The sequence below is a fragment of the Mauremys mutica genome, chromosome 24 (genome assembly GCF_020497125.1).
Source record: "Mauremys mutica isolate MM-2020 ecotype Southern chromosome 24, ASM2049712v1, whole genome shotgun sequence".
NCBI classification, from domain to species: Eukaryota; Metazoa; Chordata; order Testudines; family Geoemydidae; genus Mauremys; species Mauremys mutica.
The window spans coordinates 1,228,529-1,244,459 of NC_059095.1; the positions used below are offsets into that span (position 1 = coordinate 1,228,529).

Sequence of the window (15,931 nt, forward strand, 5' to 3'; positions counted from 1 at the left end):
GATATCATCTTCCCACTCCCTGCCCATCTCGTCCCACTATTACACCAAGTACGGTCAGATGGTATTTTTTCATTTCTCTTGTAACTTGTGCCAGCTTTGCTGTATCATACAAAGTAGGTACATTCCACCTGCCTAGTCTTGTTACAGCTTTGGTCATTAGGATTCCATGTCTCAAGATCTCAGCTTCCTTTTGGCTTTCACTGAGCTCTGTCAGATTTGGGTTTTGAGTGTCCTCTGCACCCACTTCCCCAGGTTTTGGTTTAACTCTTTCTGTGCAGTAAAGTTTTAGCTGAGTGGGTTGCAAACCTAACTGCAGAACCCTCCTCTTTTATCCAGGCCTGGGACCAGCACTGTGGCTAACAGTGGCAAAGTTCTCAAAAAGAAAAACAGCAACAACAAAAAGAATCCCCACATGTACAGCTTGAAAATCATGAGATTTTGTTACAGTCTCATGATTCTTGGACATTTCGTGTTGGAGACTCTCTGTTAAGGGCACTTATGGGGGGATCCCAGCACCCAGGGACACAGCCCATGGGTCTGATTCCAAGATGGTGAGCCTTCCTGGATTTGCAGGCTGCAGTGCCTCTCCTCTGTGCTGTAAGAGCTGATATAGGGATAAGTCAGAAGATTGCCATGGTATAGCCATGGTTATAACACAGTGATTCCTTTGCTTGGATTGGATTCTCGAATGGCTTTCCAGCTAGCAAAGGATTCTCCGCTCCCTCCTGGCCCTGTTGCACCCTTGGTTTCTTGCTCCTGCTTTCCACATCCTTTGTTTAAAGAAGGCTCTCCAGATTTAACCTCTGGCCGGGGAGGTAGTCACCAAAGTCCTAGTGGTTGAATACAGACACGGAGCGCAGCTGAAAGAGGAAATGGATGCTGTAGTTGTCTTTTATGAAGCAAAAGCCAGCATAGCTTCACCAGTGGTGTGTCTGCAGCTGTGGCGATAGGGCATGCTAGTCCATTCGGGCTCACAGGTTTCAGAGCAAAGTGGTTTAAAGTTAGACCATAAACAACAGTGATTTACTGCATTTTTTGGTTACGACGGTGAATTTGGGAACCATCAAACTCTCATTTATGGGCATGAAATCACTTGGCAGTTTCTTCTTTGCTGCCTCTTTGTTAGGTCCTTTTGGCTCTTTTCTATTCTTATTTGCTGGATATTGGCTGTCTGTGAGCTCCATCCTTCCCTAGGTCCAGCTGGAACTGCAAGTGGGACCTGGGGGAGACCAGCTTCCTGTTAAATACAGTCACGCCAGCCCTCTTCAAAAGCATTCGAGAGGCCATGCTCTCCCCTTTTGCTGGGCTCGTCATGCTCTGGTCTGTTATACCAGAGGTGCTGAGCTCGGGGGCTGGTGCTCCTCTGGGGCTCTCCTGCATGAACTGGGGTTCGATGGTTGTAAAGCAAAGCACTTGGACTGTTGAGATGGTTTATAAATCCCAAAGCCTTATAAACTTGTGCACCCCCTTTGCTTTGGGATCTGGGAGCCGTGCAGCAATGACACTGTTTTCCCTTTCTAGCTGCCGGAGCAGTAACAGGAAAAGCCTGGTGGTGGGAACACCGTCTCCAACCCTCTCACGGCCTCTGTCCCCGCTCTCCGTGCCTACAGGTAGGGAAGGTCTGAGCTCTGGGGAGCAGGCTCTGCACCTGCAGTGGTTTTATCCTGGTTCCATGGCCCTAAGGCACCTTGAGGGCAGCTTGCTGGCACCTTCAGTCCTTGCAAGACCCTTCGTTGGAAGGGCTGGAGAGGCAACACCACGTTGCCCTTGTGGGTTTTTTTTCTTATTCAGATAATTATGAAATCCCTTCTCGGTGGTGCATGTGCTGTGTGAAGATGCTGTGTGCCAGCAGTGTTGGTTTCTCTATTTTAGCAGTAACCTGGGTGTCAGCCCCTTGGGACGGGTGTGTGTGTTGGACTTGGGGTTTGTATCTATTGCAGAGTGGCAGCTGCACAGGACATGGGTTAATAAGTAAAGATAGAAGTGGGAGGAGGCCATGTTTTAACTTTGTCCTTGTAGCGGTTGTTGTGACAGTAACAGGGACAGTTACCTTCCCACAGGGTGTCTCCTGTCTTCAGGGAATGGGTTTATTTTCCAATAGGAATATAAGAAATCTTTACATCACAATTTACTTTGTGACCCTGACCTTAAGTAGCCCCTGCTGTCAGAGGCGAAATCCCAGACAACAAGCCAATGGGCTGGATCAGATGTTGCATTAACTTCTCTCTCTCTGTCTGCAGCTGGGAGCAGCCCCTTGGATAGCCCACGAAACTTCTCCACTAGCACGTCTGTCAGCTTTCCCTTTGCTCGCAGGTAAGCTGGGGCTTGCTTCCTTCTTCCCTCTCCTCCCCGCAACAGAGCAAGTAAATACCAGCAGAGTGTTGGACTGAGAGAGAAGTGAAAGAATCCGCTCTCACTTACAGTATTGCTTTCATGGCAAAAGGTGGTGCAGTGGGTAATCGCTGGCTGCTGCCTTTCACCTCCGAGAGCAGTGTCCGCATAGTGCACGTGCTCATGAGTGAGAATGTGCTTGGGCGTCTCATCGTGTTCTTTAATTAATCCGTGGCCCAGCTCAGTATGATAATCTGTCTCTGAACAAGAGTTTCCCATGGGGCCAGGGGAATTTGCAGGGCTTGGACTGAGGAGGTCCAGTGGCAGAGTCACTGCACAAACCCTGCCTGCTTTGCACCTGACTCAAGCCAGAACTAACATAACAGAGGAAAACTCCTTATTTTGGGTTGTGGGCGGGTGTTTAGAGAGAGCCCCAGCTGGGTAGGAAGGGGAGGCCCTCTTTCCTGAGTCCCTTCAAAGCACTTCATCCCCAGAGTTCTGCTGTGTGCAGATTTCCCCCTTAGCTCTTTGGAGACTGCGTGAGCTGTGATGCCTGCTAGAGCTGCCACTGTTCCCACGAACAGAGAGAATACGGTAACCCTTGAGCCTAGGAAACGACAGCAAGCCTGGGAGTGTGGTTCTCGGTTACCGTCTTGTTCTTTTTTTCCTTCTTTTTGTTTGTCTCTTTCCTCTGCCACTGTGTCTCGCTCCCTCTTCCTGGCTGATATTCTCCCACCACCCTGCAGTCATGCTGCTCGGACTGACAGGTAATTACGAGAAGGAACCAAGCCTTTCCAGAGAGAGGTGCGGAATGGAGGGGGCCTGTGTTCAGTGGGTAATGCCTGCTCCACTTTGACGTGCCCCTTGTCTCTGTGTGCTTGTCCTGAGCGTAACCCCCATTGTGGCAGTGCCCGATTTAATCAGGCTGTGACTGGCCTCCATAATTCTCTGTGGCTCCAGGAACAGACCCGGCTCTGTTCCCCTCACGCGGCCGTTGGCCAGGAGTCCAGACCCAAATTCTGCCCCTCTTTAAAACTTCTCACCAGATTATAAACAGTGTCCTGGATTCTAAACAGCTGCTCCTCTGAAATCTACAGCTAGGTCACAGGAACAATCGCCAATGCATGTGCAGGGTGGAGATGGGAACAGCGCTCTCCAGGCCCTGCTGGGCTGATGCCATTAACCTCCCTGGTGTACATAGGCAGAAATAAACAACCAGGAGGTCAGGTTTAATTTCAAGAATCATTAGGGAAAACGGGGAGTGTTAACTCCTTGTCTGCCAAATGGGAAAGAGCTAGGATGGAGCAAAGAGACTTTGTTCTCAAGCGGCTAATGATGGGAAAACAGAAAAATGATAATGCCAGCAACGTACGAGGCTGAGCTGGCTCCTGATGCGAGAGCCCTTGGCACTGCTAAAGGCCTTCCTGTGGGGGCTTGGCCAATTCTCCTAAGTTATCCCGGCGAGCTGCTGGGATAATGCGGGAATGTGCTGTAATATTTTCATGAATCCTATGTGTGCCTCAGTTTCCCTCTGTACTTTGTATTGGTACCCAGTGAAGGGGAAAGGGTCACATCTGCTCTTGGGGACAGCGCAGGACATGGGGTCCCCTTGCTAGCTGGGCTGGAGTGACTAAGCTCCTTAAGAAACTGGTTGAAACTGACCCAAATCAGCAGAGATCCAGCAGGACAATGGAAGCCCCAAGGACAGAACAAAGCTCTGGGACGGGGTGAGGGTGAACTCAGCATGGCCCTGCCTGGAGACGAAGGACTGGGAGGTGACCAGCAGGGGATAAAGAATAGGCTTCTGGAAGAAGCTGGCAGCTCTCACCTGGGACTGGCTAAGGAGTCTGAGAGAGAGAGAGAGAGAGAGAGAGAGAGCCTGCGATGGAATTCGCTGCAGTTTGGCTGGTGGATTGCCCTGGCTTGGCTGGAATGAACTATTTTCACCTTCATTTCTCTGTGCTAATCTAAGGACTCCCAGTGCCGCGTTCCAGTTGACTAATTAACCCTACTGTGTTTGAAAAACACCGTGTGGTGTCCTGCACATCCTGGCTGCAGTGCCTCACTCCCTGGGGCATGTACAAGTCTCGAAGCAGGAGTCTGTCAGTTGGACTCCCTGAGCAGAAGTCCCAGCATGAAGCAGGATGGCTGAAGCCCAGAGGCTTCGTCTCAAAGGCAGTGTGGCTGCATGGCCGTTCCTGAAGGAACAGTGAGAGTCCTTGGGGGTCTGCATACAAAGGGGATCCTCTGAGAGACTGTTTAAAAGCTGGGGCATAGCACCAAGCCTGTGGATCCATGGCAGCTGGGGAAGCTGAGGCCAGAGAGGTGAAGTGACCTACACAGTGAGTGAGTGACATAGGGATGTAGAGCCCTGGGCTGGGCTCCCAAGCCCTTAGTCTACTAGAAAACTCTCCCAGCAAAAATACCCGTCTAGGTTTTAAATTTCTGGCATCTTGTTTATAGCGTGGGCGGGGAGGGGGCGCGTCCATTGTGCGTGTTCACTTTTCATACGCCCGTAGGAATCGTGCTGTTCTGCAGAATAAAATCCCAGGGGCCCAAATTTGACTCTCATTAAAAATCCCAACCTAATGTTTTTCCCCTCCCTAAGTGAATTTGTTCAAGCGCAGTCATGGAAAGAGCACAGACTAGAGCTGTCACATGGAGTTGTCACCCCGCTCGCTGCCTGAGAAGAGCACCAGTTCATAGGGACACGTGCACCAGTTTGTCCCTCTGCTGCAGCAGGGGACATAACCTAGTTTCTAGGATTCTGGCATTACATTCCCCTCAGCCATAAAATGAATTGTACAGAGTCGTTATTACTTACGTGAAGTGATATCAAAACGCATTTGGCATAAGAGGCTTTGGATTGCAGCTGGCTGGGCCAGAGCGAGGTGCCTGTTCCTGCCCACAGCACTTTGACATTCATTGTTCCTTTGTTTGCATTTAAACAAAGTTTTCCCTGTGTGATCTGTGTGTTTCCTATTGCAGGGCTGATGGCAGAAGGTGGTCACTGGCTTCGCTACCCTCGTCTGGCTATGGGACTAACACCCCCAGTTCCACTGTCTCGGTAAAGCTATCCAGTCGTCTGTAACAGGAGAGGGAAATAGTGGCTACCTGGTGTGCCTGCCTCGGTTTCCCCTTCACTTGTTCCCAGAAATAATCTAAACACTCCTTGAATATAAATACAGCCCTTGAAGGGTTAATTTAATACAAACAAAAGCCCTTTGTGTACAGACGGTAACAACACAAGTCCCCACAGTCCATCCACGAACCTCAGCATCTCTCACCACGCTCTCCTCTCTGGTATGGTGCTCGTGTCCCTCCCCATGCCTCGTGCCTGGGCTTCAGCTGCTCTAAGGTCCTCTGGCTTCAGCTCTACAGCCCAGAGAGCCAGCAGGCGTCTCCTGCCTTCTCTGGCATGGGAAGATCCAGCAGGCTAGCCCCATCTGGTCTCTCAGCCCTTCTCAGCTTCCTGGCTCTGGCTCTCTGGCACCGGAAGGTGGGCTGGGTGGCCCCCTCCACTGGCTTCCTGACCATTCCTCCCTCTTCCTCGGGAGGGCCTCATGATCCCAGACACGTTCTCCAGTCTCTGGCCCTCACCTGACTCACCCAGTCTGTCTCCTCAGGCCCAGGTGCCTCTTTTAAGCCTAACTGGGATTCAGAGACTCTGGACTCTCCTCCCTCCGAAGGGGCCAGTGCCACCATGTGACGTGGGGTTTAAATCTCCCCTGAGCTCCGTAGTCTCCATTCCTCAACAGTGCATTCTCTGGGGCTTCTCTGCATGGCCAGATGTTTTGTTCAGATGTTATTTTTACAGTGTGCTTCTGAGTTAGCTGCAGCACTTTGTAGTTGGCGGGTTCTTTTTTTGCAAATGAATCCTGGGGGCTGCATGGCTGGGTTGGGGTGTACTGTGGAGCTGTTTAGGGAGCCCAGAGCTGTAACAGAAGAGGATGCTACAGACTAGGACTGAGGGTCTGTAGGGAGCTCGAATAGCAGAGGAGTCGCAGGTCAGAGCTGACAGTGCCTGATCTCGTGGTTGAGGTGGTGAATGCAATCCATTTTTCACACTTATGTGCAGCAAATTTGGGAGCGTTTGTAAAAAGCAAGGCCCACGGGCTGCCCATCAGTATTTCCAGTCTAGTAAAAGGGTCCGAGGCAGCTGTTTCTAATGAATTCTCTGTTTCCATCCTGCTCCAATGGAGGAATTTAGCTATCTCCTAACTGCTTGCATTTGTTGTTCTATTCAGTCGTCTTCATCCTCTCAGGAGCGGCTGCACCAGTTACCGTACCAGCCCACCCTGGATGAGCTGCATTTCCTCTCTAAGCATTTCCGCAGCACAGAGTGTGTCACGGACGAGGAGGGGCGCCGTTCCCCCTGCCTGCGGCCACGATCCAGGAGCCTCAGGTATCCAAAGCCTCTGGCTGCCCCGGGCTTTCCAAAACGTGTGTGTGTGTGTGTGCGAGATTTTGTGTCGGATGCCTGTAAATGGTGCTGGTGAAGGAGGCATTTCATTGTCCTAGGCACTGCCAGACAGGAGCAGGCCCATCTCTGTCTGACGCAGGCTGGCACGTGCGGCTTCAGAGGAAGGTGCAAGATGCCCCCTAGTGGACAGTTATGGAATAGCCCGGTCACAGATTGGCTGTACCACGAATGCTGACCACGAGTCTGACTCTCTGCTCTCCGTTAGAGTCTGGTAGTGTGAAACTTGGTACTGCTTATGCTTTACTACACAGACACTGTTCTTCAGAGATGCCACTGCTTTCCCTGCAGCGCTTCCACGAATGGAAAATGGCAGGAGTTTGATCCCAAAGCACAGTGCAATAAATCTCACGCTAATCCTTTTGGCGCTCCCAGGCCTCTCGGGAGGCTCTCCTCTGGACTTGGTGTACCGGCCATACACAAGTCTGCTAGCCTCAGGCTTTTGGTACTGGAAACTGTTTATGCCTGAGACGCAGGCTCTTGAAGCTGAGATTACAGAAGCTTTGTTTGAAGTGCCTTGTTACGTTTGTTTTGTGTCCCTCCGTTGGGACTCATGCCTTCACGCTGACCCTTGGGTGGGTCCCAGCACACTGAGAGGTAAATTCTCAACTGATCCTAAGATCAGATCAGGGCATACCTGAAAATCTGCCCTTGCAGACCCTGCTGCAGGTTAGGATCAAAGTCAAGAGGCCAGGAATCAGACTTACCGTTGAAAGATTTAAAAAAATCTGTTTATGTAACTAGATCTAGAAGCATTATGTGTATTAAATAAAAGCTAGGTGCTCTGGGTACATCTGTTTGCAATGCCTTTTTTCTTCCCTCACCCCCGTTCTCCACAACCATTGCTTTTTCAGACCCAGAACCGCAAGCAGGTGTACAGCATTCTCACAGATTTCATGCAGTGTATTTGTGTGTAGATGCATCTGTCTGTTCCCTTCTTATACATAGGCACATTGCATGAAATTCACAAGAAAGGTCCAGCATGGGAGTGCAGCAGAGAAGTACAAGCCAGAGTGCCTGGCAGCTCCTCCTCAGCTTTTGCAACTTAAAATAGACTAAACATGCAGACCTCCTGAGTCTGACAGTGCCCCTTCCTACACTTGCAGTGCATTGGAATGTCACGTTTCCATTCATTGGTTTGTTCTCCAGTTGTCAAGTGCAGCAAGTTTGCATCCTTACAGGGAATATTTAAGTTAAATACTTTTTCCCGTTGTGGAATGTGTTTAGAGGCCTCATTTGTAACCAGGCTTCCCTGGGTTCTTATTGGGGCTGTAATTGGTCCTGGGCTTTGTCGCCTGAAATTTCATTAAAATTAGATTAATTATCTCAAGGGCTTTACAAGTGGATGAATGTTTTACCAAAGAAATGCTAGTTGTATGGCTGCCATCACTTGTACATAGCACGTACAAAGAGTCCCTTGCTAAGCTGTGGCTTACTTCTTAGTCACTGAAATGAGAACGGGGAGAGAGTTGAAACTGGTTTTGAGCTTGGCATTTGTTATATCTTGGTTAACGAGTTGGTGGCTGCTCCCTGTAACTGGCTTTGTGTAGCAGGATTAAGATTCCGGTGGCAGCGTTGTGGCCAGGGGAGAAAGGAGGGTCCGCTGAATTCACTGGTGGGCTAAAACAGATAAACAGTTCACGTGAAGATCCCTCTGTGCCCTGCAAAAAACAAAACTCAGTTGTTTTGCTGCCAGCGGTGAAAAGGCAACTACAGCAGCAGCTCAAGAGACCCCGGGTGTCTGTCACACTGCTGGCCTGCTCACAGTTGGCTGTGGTCTAGGCATCTCTCCAGTGGCGTTATACTTGGCTGGGACTGGGGCAGGAATTATAACCCCGAGGGAAAGCAGAAGGACAAGCCCTTTCTTTAATGGGCGCATTAGTCTCTCAGCTCTGGAGACCTAGATTCAAAGCTACCTTGGCTTATAAATGCCATGAGTTTGGAGGTCGGAGTAGCTTATTGCAGACAGTTATTCAGATCAGAGAGCTGCCAGGCAGTCTCTTCTGTCGGCCAGTCTCTCCTCCTGGAGAGCCCTGCGGTAGGGTAACAGGTAGGGGTGCCGGTGGGGGATGGTCCACAAGTCAGGAATGACGAGCAGTTCCAGAGGGGAAGCTTCAGGGGCAGCAGTGAGTTGTGATGCTGTTGGTGCCATTGAGGTGCGTTGGGGAGCTGTATTTGGGGGTGGAGGTGCCTGTCGGGATGCTGAGTGCTTGGTGTGAATGTGCTTTAGTGGCTTGTGAAACGTGGCAGTTGACTAGAAAACAAAGTGTGAAGAGTCTCCAAAGGCACTTAAGACTGCACAAACCCATAATTACCTGGTTTTCTGAAGATAAACCTGTTCTTTCCCCCCAGCCCTGGACGAACAAGTGGAGCTTTTGATAATGAGATCGTTATGATGAATCACGTCTACAAGGAACGATTCCCAAAGGTAACTGCCCGGAGCTCAGAAAGATGATTCAAACATAATGTATCTTCGGCTTTTCAGCAGTTCAGTCCCCAGCAAAATAATTTCTGTTCTTTGTCCTGGGACACAAAGTGTTCCTTACAGGGGTGGTGTATGAGGGGGCTGGAAACCTGGTAATTCACTGGGGGGAGAGCAGAAGATTCATAATGTCCTCTCCTGGTCACCGTGGAGCATGTGTTACTGCAGCAACATGAAACTGTCTCAGTAACAGTCTCTGGAGACCACTTCTTGGTTAAAACAATGTCCATGTGAACACGTGAATATTGTGCTGAGATTTTCAAATGAAACAATATCAGTGCAGTTGCAGCACAGTCTAAAATAGCAAGACATAATATCACAAAAGTAGGGAAATTCTCATTCCGGCTGTTTGTACAGCTGCACTGGTCCTAGGGTGCCATGGCACAGTTCAAAGTCGCATACATAAGAGGAACATTCTTTCCAGCACATCCCTAATGTGAGGATTAGTACAACTATTTTGTACGCCGCTGGCATGCTGCAGTCATAAAGGACAGCCCCATGCGTGCCAGCCTCTGGTTCTGTGCTAGCTGGGATCCAGCTTATGTGCTGCATTGCTTGGGCAACATAACTTCCAGCAGCAGGCGTTTCCATTTTGTCAGCTGGCAATTTCCCGGCTGCGGGCCTGCCCGGGGAGAGAATAAACAAAGCAACAAGCCCCTTTGTTTTCATCCTTCCTGTGGTTTCATGTGTTTCTACTTAAAGGTTTATGTGGGGAAAGAGCTGGTAACTGCTGAGTGCCAGATCACTTGGAAATGACCCATCTCAGATGCACTGTCATACTGAGAGGCCTGTCCTGCAGCTAGGAGTGTTTGGACCACAAGGGTCTGCTCTGCAATCTTCTCAGAAGGATGTTCAGGAATGGCCGCGCTCTCTCTCTCTAAATGAACACAGGCTTGGGTGTGCACTGGGGCTTTTAGCCAGTGAGGTAGCTGCACCTGTGCAAACCACAGGGCCCCAGCCTCGCCTGGTGTAAACTGCCATAGCTCCAAGTTCACTCCAGCTGAGGATGTGGCCTCTAATGTAAATGTGCTCCACTTATGCAGGTCATGGCTTGCCCCGGGGCAGCGCACTTGCAGTAGGAGTTTGCACGGGGTCAGCTGTGCTGATGGCTAACACCCGGATGTAAGCTCAAGGTCTCAGTCCCACTGTAGTCATCTCCTGCTCTGCCCTGCAGGCCACGGCGCAGATGGAGGAGCGCCTGCAGGGGACCATCACTAGCTGCTCGTCGAGCAGTATGCTGCCCCTTGCTGATGGCGTGCTGGGGTTCATCCACCATCAGATCATTGAGCTGGCCCGAGACTGCCTGGCCAAGTCCCAGCAAGCTCTCATCACATCACGCTACTTCATGGAGCTGCAGGAGAAACTGGAGAAAATGCTCCACGATGTGAGTGTTCGGGTGTTCTCACAATCCCCCCTCCTCCCAACCCTGGCCCCCCACTGACACTGGCTGTTTGGTGACCTGGGCATTTGCCTCGTTCTCTGTAGGCCCAGGAGCGTTCAGAGAGTGAGGAAGTGAGGTTCATTGACCAGCTGGTCAGGAAGCTGCTGCTAATAATATCCCGCCCTGCTCGCCTTCTGGAGTGCTTGGTAAGTAGTACTGCGTGGCCTGCCAGGCTGTGCGCATATGCAGGTCTCTGTCATAGGTATGCCTCATTTGGAAAGGGAAGTGCTCGTTACTCATGGAATAAATTAGAAAGAATCACTTCCCGCAAAACAGCTTGATCCACATTTGTGCACCCAACAACTGAACAGCAGTGCAGCTCCTCTGTTGTGTGCGCAGTAACTGTGTAACCCTAACACAAGCTTGACTGTACTCGCTAACCCAGCCACTGGGCTTCAGACTCACCGGTAAGGAACTTGGTCAGGGACCAGAGAGAGATGATGACGACATTCAGATCTTTAGCTCCATGAGTGTTACAGTACAGGACGGTGCTGGGTTTCCTTGTGAGGTGGGAATGTCTAATCTGTTTTTCTTTTCTTGTCCATCTCTACCTTTTATCCGTTACACTTAACCTCCAGCACACATTCTCCTTTGGTTATTAATCCACCTAGAAAACCTAAAGTGATTGGTGGCACATTTCCAAATCTCTCTCAGTAGGGCTAGTCTGAGAATCATTTACAGCCGGAAGGAATAGTAGGTGTGCCAGCTCAGGCATACAGCCAGCTTGCCCCCTGAATTCTGGGACACGGGCACATGGCTGGATTTTTCAGCCAGGAGGGATTACACTGGAAACGCAGACACAAACCCAAGATCAGGGGAGCTATGGTTCTCCTGCAGAGTTCTGATGCCCAGGTAGCATCCCGTAACTCCAGAGCTAAAGGGAACCCTATCATTGCAATCTATGATAGTGACTCTAATTCCGTTTACGAATACGTACGTGCCTGCCTACTGTGATGCCTGGGACACAGCGTCGTGCCTGGCCTGCTGCTGGGGAAGTGGCCTGTGTGGTGGTGGAGGTGCTGTTATTTAGGGACACACAGGCAGAACTCACTTCTTGACTGCAGTTTTTCTCCTTTGGCTAGGAGTTTGATCCTGAGGAATTCTATCATCTTCTGGAAGCCGCAGAAGGACATGCTAAAGTAGGCCAAGGAATAAAAACTGATATCCCGCGGTACATCATCAGCCAGCTGGGGCTTGCCAAGGACCCTCTGGAGGGTAGGGATGTTTTACAGCTCTTGGACTGTGTCTGGCTGAGTGACCAGGCAGGGGATCAGGAACAGGAGCAGGAGCCTCTCACACATGGCTGCTGCCAGTTAGTCAGAGCTAGCATGTGTTGGAAGGTCTCTGCTACTCCCATGCTTGGAGCTGCCCAAATCCCAAAAGTCACCGCTGCAGTTAACGCTAATGGCAGCTTTGCTGGCATTCTCAGCCAAAGGAGAAGGACCGAACAGGCTCTTCTAAGGGTGGCGCCTCCAAGGCAAAGCGGGGTGGTGGCGTGGCAGCATGGTGTGGAGACCTCTGTGCTGCCCCTGCCTGTGCTGAAAGTGCTCCCGGACAGACCGAAAGCTTGTCGCTCCAGCACATCTCGCTGATGGGCAGAATGACAGAGATGGACCCGCACTATGAAACGAAACCAAAGCAGATGTGGCAGGACTGTCAGCAATCGCTACGCAGCCAGCAGGGCGGGTCTAGGTAGCTGTTGGTGTATCCTCTGGGCTGCCCTTTCCCCTCAACTCTGGTGAATTGACAGTACAGATGTTTCCTAACGTGTGCATAAGGCAGTAACCCCCTCCCAGTCCCACAGTGCAGGTGACTGCTGCAGGATGAGATTTGTGCTTTCTCCCCACGGGATCTTGCTCTTTGGTAAGAGTATAAACATTGCATCCCAAAATCCGTGTTCATGCAGAATTCAGACTGCGATGTTACTTGCCCAAGTGTTAAGGTTCCGATAGCATCGTTAACTCCGCCTCCTGTTCCTTACACATTGAATTGGAATAGATGCTTATGAGGCCAAACAGGAGATCTCTCAGACCAACAGGTAACTCTTTCTTCAGCAAGTTCTGACTGATATTGATTGGAATTAGCCTTGAAGTTGTTGTTGTTGTTGGGAATGTACCTCTCTCCATGCTGTGGTAGCGAGGGTTCAGATTGCTCGTCCAGGGATTAGCGCACAGTGCTGAAGCAGGGATAAAAGTGCATCAGCTTCCAAACTCACCCATGCTTGGACAATGGCAGTGGAGTGGGATGTACATTCCAGGACTGTATCCAAGTCTCTCCATGCCAGAACCAAATTCTCCTTCATTATCGCTTGCTACATATTAAATACAGTAGATTACTTTGAAGAACACTTAATCCATGGGAAGCCAAGGCGTGTGGGGGAACGCAGAAAGGACTGTGCAGAGTAGTTAGAATTATATAAATGTTTAACCCCTTGATGCCAGGACCCTGAATTTCCCTGCATGAATGGGGCTCCAGGCAGGCAGACATCAGAGGTTGGGCCTACAGAGTTGTTAATGGGTGTGTGCAGAAACATCGGAACACAGATGGGGGAGGGATAGCTCAGTGGTTTGAGCATTGGCCTGCTAAACCCAGGGTTGTGAGTTCAATCCTTGAGGGGGCCACTTAGGGATCTGGGGCAAAAATTGGTCCTGCTAGCGAAGGCAGAGGGCTGGACTCGATGACCTTTCAAGGTCCCTTCCAGTTCTAGGAGATTGGTATATCTCCAATTATTACCTTACCTTTTTTTAGAGTGGGGGATGGGTGGTGACACTGTCTACTTTTGGCATTAGTTTTTGTTAGTGGTAAAGGCCTCAATGAGCATGAAGCTTCCATTCTGCTAGATATCTGTGAGTCAGGCTGCCCGCTGCCCGCCAAGCTTCCTCGTGGTGGTTTGGTGCTCCCAGCCCTAGGAGGAACTGAGCCTGGACTTGCAGGGGATGGGTGAGAGACCAGAAGTTAGTCAAGCACTTGAGGATGGCAGAGGCTCGATGTGAGCAAAGTTTTGTATGTGTTCTTTATCCAGACCAGTTTGCCGATCCCACATTTATAGCAGCCCATCTCATCCCGTTGAGCAGTGAGAATATTGGCTGCAGAGGGGTTGTGTGTGCAGCAAACCCAGACAATGCAGTGGGAGTAGGCCAGGAAAAACATCTCTGCGGCTTTTGGTGAAGTTGGCACCCAGTGCAGGTTGCTCAGTGAACTTGTGCGAGGCATCTTTTGTGTGTAGACGGCACCTTCTGCTAGCCCGATGCTAGCTGAGGCAGCAGTGTCAAACCTATGTCTGGAAAAGGTGGTCAATTTTTTAACAAAAAACTTCTCCAGAAGGGAGCAGTGTGCAAATCTCAGTGGAGTTCCTTTAATCCAGGATAGATGGGTTTCAGTTCCTCCTCCCTCTGAAACAGCAGCAGCGTGTCTGTGTAGTCTGTTGAATTCCTGACAGCTAGCTCTTTCCGTTTTTCTGCAGAAATGGTTCAGCTGGATCATTTTGATAGTGGGAATACCATGACCCCAGAGAATGACGACTCCCATGAGGTAAGGCCGTCCAGCCTGAGTTAGTGTTCGCATTTCCCAACCAGCTTCTCTGACACTGAGCAGATTAACTCTTGGCATCCCGTAGAAGGCAATGCCAGGAGGCTGTCTGCATTCCCGGGGAGCTTGGAGTTTGAATTGTCCATCCATAGAGGGTTGCTGAAACTGTGTGAATTTTTGAAGGTACATGTCTCATGGACACCCCTGTTCCTGTACATGGATCCTCCAGTTGGCACCTGGACACGTGGAACGGGCATGTGCTTGAGGCAGTTTTGACTTGACAGTCCACAGTTTGCAAAGTGCAGTTGATTTCTGATGTGGTGGCTTCTGAGGATGCTGAGCAGCAACAGCCTGCTTTGAGTGTAGGTTTAGGTTTGCTTTTACTGGTCACGCTAGCCCCTTTGTGTGATGGGCAGCATAGGGTAGGGAAGGGTGGGCAGGAGCGTTTCCCAGGGCTAGCGAATGGTGGAGGGGACGCAAGCACTGTATTTACAGTCACAGCGCCGGGATGTGCAGAAAGATCAAACACCCCTTTGTGTGTGTCTCACGCAGAGCCGGGCATCAGCTGCCACTTCTCGGAGGAAACCCTGTGAGAGTGACTTTGAGACCATCAAGTTGATCAGCAATGGGGCCTATGGGTAAGTTGGAGAGAGAGCCTCTGCTTCAGTGCAGGGCGCTCAGGAGCTTACCAGCCTGGGACTGCGCTGAGCAATGCACTCATGGCTGCAAACACTGGCTTCTTTTTGCAAACGATCTAAGTGTGAACTAATCACCTTAGTGTTGGGCCTGGTCTGAGCAAGACCAGCTCCCCTGGAAAGAAGGCACAATGCTGATGAGTGCAGAGAGGGACGGAGCAGGCCAGGTATCTTGTTTACTGTGTTGGTCTTGGCACTTTAACGCGACTCCATTGAGTGTGTCGTTACAGCTACTGCACATAAATCCTCCTGGCGAGGAGCAGCTTGTCACGTCTGACAATGACGCCTGCCTCGCTGCTGGGGTTGTAAATAAGGCCAGTGTTCAGTAAGAGTATGCGTCTGGCAGCCTGTTTGCAAATGCCCATTGTAATTGACTTACTTGTCAAATATCACCCTTTGCACGTGAGGAGCGCCGTGCTTGGCAGGTTAGCGGCTAACCTCCCGAAACCCCATGCCAGAGTCCTGAGCGCCTGCTCACTCTCACTGGGAACTGCTCCGGGTGGTGGGAGACGCAGGTTTCTCGATGCTTTACAAGTGTTTTGAAGCAACAAGTCCAGCTGTTCTGGTCGATACACTTGACAGCAGCTGTGGGAGCCCCATGCACTCAGTACTGACCCCTGCGGTGCTTGCAGCGTGGAGGGGGTTATCATCGCTTTCTCCCCTCCTAGGGCCGTGTATCTGGTGAGGCACAAAGAGACCAGGCAGCGTTTTGCTATAAAGAAAATTAACAAGCAAAACCTCATTCTGCGGAACCAGATCCAGCAGGTGTTTGTGGAGAGGGACATTCTCACCTTTGCCGAGAACCCCTTTGTGGTCAGCATGTTTTGCTCCTTTGAAACCAAAAGGCACCTGTGCATGGTGATGGAATACGTGGAAGGTGAGAGCCAAGCTGGTCACCCAAGGGCCGAATGGTGGCTTTATACTGTGGTTGTTAGAGCAGATTTAAAAAAAACAAAACTCTTAACCTGCCGTCC

The 15,931-nt window shown here is 50.5% G+C and overlaps 1 protein-coding gene across 4 annotated transcripts in view; it reads left to right on the plus strand.

Moving 5' to 3' along the window:
• MAST3 (microtubule associated serine/threonine kinase 3) overlaps positions 1 to 15,931 on the plus strand; it is a 63,124-nt gene that overhangs the window by 27,626 nt on the left and 19,567 nt on the right. For 2 of the 4 annotated variants that reach the window (XM_044998641.1, XM_044998643.1), the window contains 12 exons: positions 1,522 to 1,610; positions 2,241 to 2,313; positions 3,078 to 3,098; positions 5,320 to 5,398; positions 6,579 to 6,736; positions 9,164 to 9,239; positions 10,468 to 10,677; positions 10,779 to 10,880; positions 11,817 to 11,949; positions 14,198 to 14,265; positions 14,815 to 14,900; positions 15,626 to 15,834. In XM_044998641.1, the coding sequence (XP_044854576.1) occupies positions 1,522 to 1,610; positions 2,241 to 2,313; positions 3,078 to 3,098; positions 5,320 to 5,398; positions 6,579 to 6,736; positions 9,164 to 9,239; positions 10,468 to 10,677; positions 10,779 to 10,880; positions 11,817 to 11,949; positions 14,198 to 14,265; positions 14,815 to 14,900; positions 15,626 to 15,834 (1,304 nt within the window). The remainder of the gene's footprint in view (positions 1 to 1,521; positions 1,611 to 2,240; positions 2,314 to 3,077; positions 3,099 to 5,319; positions 5,399 to 6,578; positions 6,737 to 9,163; positions 9,240 to 10,467; positions 10,678 to 10,778; positions 10,881 to 11,816; positions 11,950 to 14,197; positions 14,266 to 14,814; positions 14,901 to 15,625; positions 15,835 to 15,931) is intronic. The other 2 variants (XM_044998642.1, XM_044998644.1) reach the window with 1 other exon arrangement.